Source organism: Phaethon lepturus, unplaced genomic scaffold (assembly GCF_000687285.1).
Source record: "Phaethon lepturus isolate BGI_N335 unplaced genomic scaffold, ASM68728v1 scaffold34589, whole genome shotgun sequence".
NCBI classification, from domain to species: Eukaryota; Metazoa; Chordata; class Aves; order Phaethontiformes; family Phaethontidae; genus Phaethon; species Phaethon lepturus.
In genome coordinates, this window is record NW_010563371.1 from 1 (window position 1) to 7,134 (window position 7,134).

Genomic DNA, 7,134 nt, shown 5'->3' on the forward strand with positions numbered 1-7,134 from the left:
TGGGAGAGAGCTGGTACCTGGCTGCATGCCGGACCTGCGGCGTGACTCCGGCCTCTAGCTTCCTGCGGCGCACACCAGGCCCCATGCTCAGCCTGCGGCACCGTGGCCTGGGCCCACGGGTGAGGGATGGCAGCACCGTCACCCTGCGTGAGGGCCACCCGCTGCGGGGGTCTAGGGTGTCAGAGGGGCTTTAAAAAAAAGCTTGCGAACCCCTTCAGCCAGCCGTGGCAGACACTTCCATCACCCGGCCATCACCCTTAGCTGTGGTCCCTTGCCAGAACCAGAAATGTGTACAAACGCCCCAACTTAGGGACTGTTGGTGTTGTCTTTCCCACTGACGAAGACACAGTTCTAACTCCTCTGGGTATCAGAGCAACACAAGTTTTATGTCAAGAACACATCAAGGACCCTTTTCTGCCTGCCTTGCTTGGCAGTTCAGATACCAGTCAGGGGCCAGTGTTACGCCACACAAGGTCTGGTGTTTGGCGAGCGGTGGGGATTTCTCAGCAGATTGTTTTGCTGGGCTCAGGAACAGGAGTCATCTCCTTCCCTGGACATGGGAGGGGAGGCGGGAGGATGGGTTGTGCAGGTGTCTTATTACCCCTCTTCCCTCTGGGTTGTGAAGGTGTCCTGAGTGTGTGTTGTCTCCCCTGGGATACTCTACATTTTTTAAATTAATATTGTTAGGAAGAAATTATAAACCTTTCATACGTTGATGCATTAGTCGTCCCACCCATGAAAGCTGCTTTCAGTGGGCATGGCATTTTAAAAATATGTAGTTTGGATCGTGAAAAGGGTGCAGCCTTTCATACTAATTTTTGGTGATAAACCTTTTTGTTAAGTTTATTTTATCTGGAATAGTTCTCTGAGGTCTCTTACAGTTCATTGTCCTGTGTCTGATATTCAAGGCCGGAAGAAATAATTTGATTTTGCAGTATCACAAGGTCATTGCCGTACTTCTATTTAATTGTAAATATTTTTGAAATCAAGAATTCCCACTGACAGAGATCAGGATACTGGCACAACACAGTCTTCTTAAATGATGAGATCAGGATTCAGAGCAGCCACAAGCGAACTAAAGGGGTGCTTACTATGGCTGTACTCACAGACTGCCAGGTAGAAGCGATGTCCAGAGTGGTACATCGTCAGGCATAGCAGGTCTGAACCTTTTCCTTTGTGTCATGAATATTGACAGCAGATGTATTTTTCATCATTTTTATGGAAGGAGAAAATAATTCTTTAGTAATAAAAATAAAATGAAATGTATTAAACCATATTCAGTATTTGCTTTTCCAGCCTAGCTTTAAATGGTTTTGGAAGGGTTTTTGCACAATTCTGATGATGGCTTTGTGAAATCCCCCTGCGCCCTGCCAGACTAAGGGGAGCTGAACCAGAAACATTCACAAGAACTCTGTGAACCCAGTGAAACTGTAAATGACCCTTTTGTTTTTTTGTTGCAGGGTGCCAAGGCTCTAGCTCTTTCCTTGATGGTTGATACTTCTATCCTCACGTTAGACCTGAGTGACAACTGGCTGCAGGGCAAAGGGGCAGCTGCAATTGCGGAGATGCTGAAAGAAAACTGCTACATTTCAGGTTTGTGTTCTCCCATCTGCCGTTTTCTGGTAAACTTTCTGCTGTAGAGGAAGAAATTGTGCTGGCTTCTTTGTAGATTTAACCAGTCCTGCTGTCATAGTGACTCTGGTGTGAAAAGGCTACCAGAACTGGGGGACTATTTGAACAGTGAGTGTTTAAAACTGTGCTGCTTTGTCACCTTTCTCCACCTGTTTTCATAGCATTTACTTTTGTGAAGTTAGGATGCCACTAACTGGAGTCAGCCCAGTCCTGTTATTCCTGTGTAGCTGCTGGAAAGCCAGGAGAAAGAGCAAGTTTCTGCTTTGTGGATCAGAAACATCCACCTGAAACTTACACTATGTAGAGGATGTGGTTAGTAATGGTTAAAGCTTTGTAAGTTGAATTTGCACGATTGGCATCTAAGAAAATGGGCCTTCTAAGTAGGGACAGGTGGAAGAGAAGCCGATCTAGAGTGAATCGGCAAGCCTGTGTTCTAGCAGCAGCACACATCTGCTCTTCCCAGGGACATTTCACGTGTCTAATACCTCTGTAGTATTAGACTACGGATACTACAGATAGAGAGAGCGGAAGCAGAGCAGCGCTTCCTGAATTTAAGTCTCAGTCAGGCAGTGTTGTATCCAGAGATCATGGTTTTAGTCCCTGCTTTTCCAGGGTCGATATTCCTGCCTTTCATAATTTAAGTGACAACACCCAGTTACACGTGGACAGGTTATCTGGGTTATCTGGGTTACATGGGGCAGGGTCCTGCGCTGGCTCCGCAGAGCTGAGGTGCAGTGAAGGCTGTTCGGTGGGATACAGCTGGTTGTGGCAGCATGTACCCAGAAGCACCAAATAGCCCTGCCAAACCTGAGGTTGTTACTTGTGGAGGCAGTCTAGGTGTCCCTGTGCCGTGCTTCTGTGTGAAGAGCACAGAGCAGAGACCCAGGACGAGTCTGTGTGGAGCCCCTGTCCTGTCTCTGTGTCACATTTTCCAGCACTTGCATTAACCTCATTTCAGTGTCTGAATCTCCAGGCCCCTGCTACGATGTAGGCAGAACTTCACTGTAAGTCATGCTGGCTACTGCACTGAAGCATTTTTTTTGTTCACAAAGAACAATGGTCAGTTTAGACAGCTGGGAACACAACTCTCTTTTAACTAAGGCAACCCTAATCTGCTTTGTCAGGAAGTCGTCATGGATGAATGGGACAGGATCTAAGATGTGAAACCCTCGTTAATAGGCAATTTCCTTGTTTTTGTTTTCTAGTGATTGGATTCAGTATTAGAGGTTTAGGGTTCTGTTACTTCTGTGCTAGGAAAATTCATTCTGTATGTAGGTGGGCAGAGAAGCTCATGCTTTCGTATTTGGGTCTCGGTGTCTGTCTTCACATCCATTCGTGTTGTTACATTTAGCTTCACTGTCTCTCCCAGCCTACACTCTTTTTTTCAAGCCATGAGGAGGAACCAAAAACCTGCTAGGACTTTGCTGACTGTTTGTAGGTTGTGCCTGGAGTGGGAAGCACGGTTGTACGAAGGAGCAATTTTGTCTCATGTCCCATATTCATGTGGCAAAACTTGAATGAGCCTATCCTAGGGACAGGCTGTGAATTCAGAAATTAAGTTCTATTGTTCCTACTAAAATACTGCGTTAGACCAGGTTCAGCATTCTTATTTTCCAAGTCTGGCACTGCTTCTGCCATTGCAGCATAGAGGTCAGGTGTCTCCCTGGCATCTGAGAGGATATGATTTGATGATCTGACAATGTTTTTTCTTTCCCAAACAAATTAGGTGTTGAAGGAGCTAAGGCCTTTTCCGCTATGCTTCTAGAAAATACTACAATTGTGTCCCTCCAGCTCTCAGGAAATGAATTTGATGATCATGCAGCAAAGTATTTAGCAGATGCCATCACAGCAAACAGCAAAGTGGAAATTCTGGATCTGAGTTACAACATGTTTGGTGACAAAGCAGGTAAAGTGCTGTCTGTGCAGCTTGCACAGAGAGGGGTGCTGTGCCATTCAGCAATGGAGCTTAATGAGTTGCTTGCCTGCCTCAGACTTTTGGGGAGCAGGGTTGGTTAATATTTTCAGTTTCCTGAAAGTGTTTTTGGCTCTTTGAAGGCAAAACTGGTGTCAAGCTATGATAATTCATTCATCTTCTTTCTCTGCCTTTTCTTATAGCACTGCAAGCTTTACCTTTTCTGTTTCTTTCCCCATTCTTCCTACTTCCCAGGGTCTGATGGTCTTCCTTTCACTGAACTATCATTTGTGGTTTTTCTCGATCATTATTTCAGCTTTCACAGGTGTGTAAAATGCTTAATAAGAGCAGAAAAAACCCAGCAGAATGGAGTTTGCCAACAGTCCTTCTGTCTAGCTCCCTGTCACTGAGAGGTGATTGCAGGTGCTGAGGGGAGGGTGTGAGAGTGGAACAAGCAGGCAATTGTGCTTCCCTGATACTCTGCCACCCTTGACAGGTTGTGGTTTGGGGACTTCCTTGCTAGTGACTTCCAGAGGTCTTCAAGCATGGCAATGACTTTTCTTCTGTGCTGGTTGACAACATCATTTCTTTCCAGCCCAATTGGAAACTTGCCCTGCTGAGGAAACCTATTCAGATTTTATACTGGCACAGGAGCTCTGGGAGGGGTTAGAGAAAAAGCAGAGCTGGCTTCTCTGCCAGCCCAACACACCAGCAGGCTTCAGCTGGCTGGAGGCCAGAGCTGGGGAAGAGTGGGAGACTGGGGGAAGCTACCTGGTTGCTTGGTGTCAGCTTTCAGACTCGCATCAGGCTGGAGAATGAGCTTGTGCAGTCAGAACTCCAAGCATGAGTAGCAGACCCTGGCTTTGCGATATGGTGATTGGATTTTCTCTCCCTCTTTGATACATTTGCAACCTGTGGTCAGAGAACACATACGCTTTATTGTCCATCAGTTTCTGCATTGTGTTTATGGTAAATGAAGTATAAAAGAAAATAGTATGTTGTAGTTTTAATTGCCTGCCTAGAGGTAATGCAGACAGTTGCACAGAAATACCTAAACTAACCCGAGCTTCCTTTTAAACTTAATCCTTTTAACTCTGAAACTGTTTGGCTTCATGTATTTTTTTCTTAGGTGAAATTCTCGGAATGGCAATAGCAGAAAACATTGGATTAAAGGAACTTAAAATCAGCTGGAATCATTTCCATAGCCAAGGGGCAGCTGCCTTGGCCAAAGGCTTGGGGGTAGGAAATGTTTTCACTCCTCTTTTTAAATTCTGAAAACTCACATGAAGCTTTATCTGTTTAAACGAGCGTGAATGCCATGATGTGCTGTTTGCCTTGTGCCCTTGCCTGTCTAACAGCCATCTGTGATCTGGGATCATATAAACCTTGGAACTAAGAGAGTAAAATCATCCATTGTCCATTGACATATTGCATATGTTTTAATTTCTCTATTTCTAGTTCTTTCCCTTTTTAGAGTCAGAATTACTATAATGAATGTTTTGAATTGTTACATTTCACTTCTGATTCATACATCAATACAGAAATTGTTTTGCAGTCTACATACAGGAGTTTTTTTTAGTAGAGTCTACTAAAAGAAAGTAGTCTCTCATTAAAATACAAGAACTGTTCTTCCAGCCTCTCTTAGGCTGGAAGAGGCCACTAAAGTAATTTAATTTCACCTCTTGTATAATGCAAATCACATGTGCCATCCAAGGACTAGTGGAACAAGGCCCCAGCTGCTTTTTGGACAGTAGAAGGGATGGTAGTGCATAGGCAGGATATTTCTCCAAGGTTGAATCAAGTGACAGGGAGATGTTCAGTTGTGCGTTTATGTCACACCACAGGCAAACATATTCCTCAAGGTGCTGGATGTTTCCTACAATGGCTTTGGCAACAATGGAGCAGCTGCTTTGGGGGAGGCTCTTAAAGCCAACAATGTGCTGGAAGAGCTCAACGTTGGGTGAGTCAGACTCTGGTCCTGCTGCACATTTTCTCCCATTTTGCAGTGGTGGGCAAAGCCTGCAGCAGCCACTTGGATCTCCTACCTGCAGAGTGTGGTAGGTGCCTAAGGCAAGAGGGAGCGTTACAAAATACTAGTGTTGCTGGTCTCATCCCAAATCCCTATTCCTTTCCTTAAACTTGGGGTCACTGCCAAGGGGCTGTGGAATGCATTATGGGATGTGGGGGAAGAGCATCTGGGGACTGCACAAGGGCTGTTGGGGAATGTTTAGGGGAGGAACCAAGGGTGAGGGAAGGAAACCAGGTGGTCTGGTGTCGACAAACATGGGAAAACAGGGGGACAAGGTGTGAATGTTGAGTGTTTCCGTCTGTGTTGATCTATGTGGCTGGCTGTGTACATATCTTGCATACATTTGTGTCTGTGTGTGTTGGAAATACAGGGTCAGCCTCACTACTGGGGGCATGGAGTCATGTCAGCCTTGCCTCTATCAGCCTATGGGTTTTCACCACTGCCAACCTCCCAAGTACAATTGTTTAGTTGGAAGGAGCTGCCCTAAATTCCCTCTGGATGTAACATGTTTTCAGTGCTGGATGAAGCAGGAGGTTGCATATCCTTTGCCTGAGCAATGTGGATATGGAAAACCTGCAGCTCAGCATGTGAAGCATGTCTTTTATCTGTTTTTAGCAACAACCGAATTTCGGTGGAAGGAGCTCTGCACATTGCAGCTGGCTTGAAAGAAAACAACGCTCTGAAAAGACTTAACGTGAGTAACGTTTCCAGGAAGGTATTGAAGCCTCTTTTGTAGATTTAAATATCACTGATGCATGTATGTCCTGGATTGGAACCCCTTAGAACAAATCCACAGCAAAATCAGGGAGCTGCTTGCCCCAGCCTGTCTCCTCCCATGCTTCTCTGGTTGCAGTATGCTCTCATTAAGAGAGAGGGTTGGTGTCCCGCACTTTCCTCTGTGAACAGCCATTTCTGTGAGCCTGCCACTGTGTGAACTGCAGCCTGTCCTGCCATGTCTTGCAGCATGGGTAACTGCAAGATATTTCTGCAGCGCTAGTGTCTAGCTTGGCATGGCGGGTGTCGCTGGGACAGCCGCTTGAGATCCCTTGGCTCTCTGTTACCGGCACTTTAAGTAAACCCCGCTGGTATCTCACCCACTGGGGACCACTGGTACCATCAAGGACCAAAAAAACCCATGTCACATACCCTCCTGCTGTTTCTTTTCTGACGGCAGATGACCAGAAATCCCATGCAGAGTGAAGGCTGCTGTGGGGTCCTCAAAGCTCTACAAGCAAACTCTTTTACCAGCATAGAGATCCTGGACTTGCCAGTAAGTGTTACACCAGAAAGAAGAGGGAAGGGACAGCAGAGGCTGAATGCGTGGTGTATGAATAACAAAGGACTGCCAGAGGGATTCTGGCTCTAGCATTGTTGCTGCTTAGTAAGGGCAGTATATGGAATGGCCCCCTACTTGAAAACATGGACACGTCTGTATGTGCCCAGGCCCCACTTTGTGTGTTTGCAGCAGCACCAAGGTGCATGAATGCATCGAACTGGGCATTGCTAAGGCTTTGAGCAGCAGCAGGGTATGAAAGAAGCAGAGCTCAGCCCTCGGTGCAAA

The 7,134-nt window shown here is 46.0% G+C and overlaps 1 protein-coding gene across 1 annotated transcript; it reads left to right on the forward strand.

The window, feature by feature from the left end:
- Positions 1 to 58: 58 nt before the first annotated feature.
- LOC104626608 (leucine-rich repeat-containing protein-like) lies at positions 59 to 6,843 on the forward strand (the record flags this gene model as incomplete). The annotated part of the gene is made up of 7 exons (XM_010294560.1): positions 59 to 119; positions 1,461 to 1,593; positions 3,353 to 3,538; positions 4,674 to 4,783; positions 5,389 to 5,504; positions 6,189 to 6,267; positions 6,748 to 6,843. Coding segments are annotated over 7 exons (781 nt in total), but the record flags the coding sequence as incomplete, so codon positions are not given.
- Positions 6,844 to 7,134: the final 291 nt, after the last annotated feature.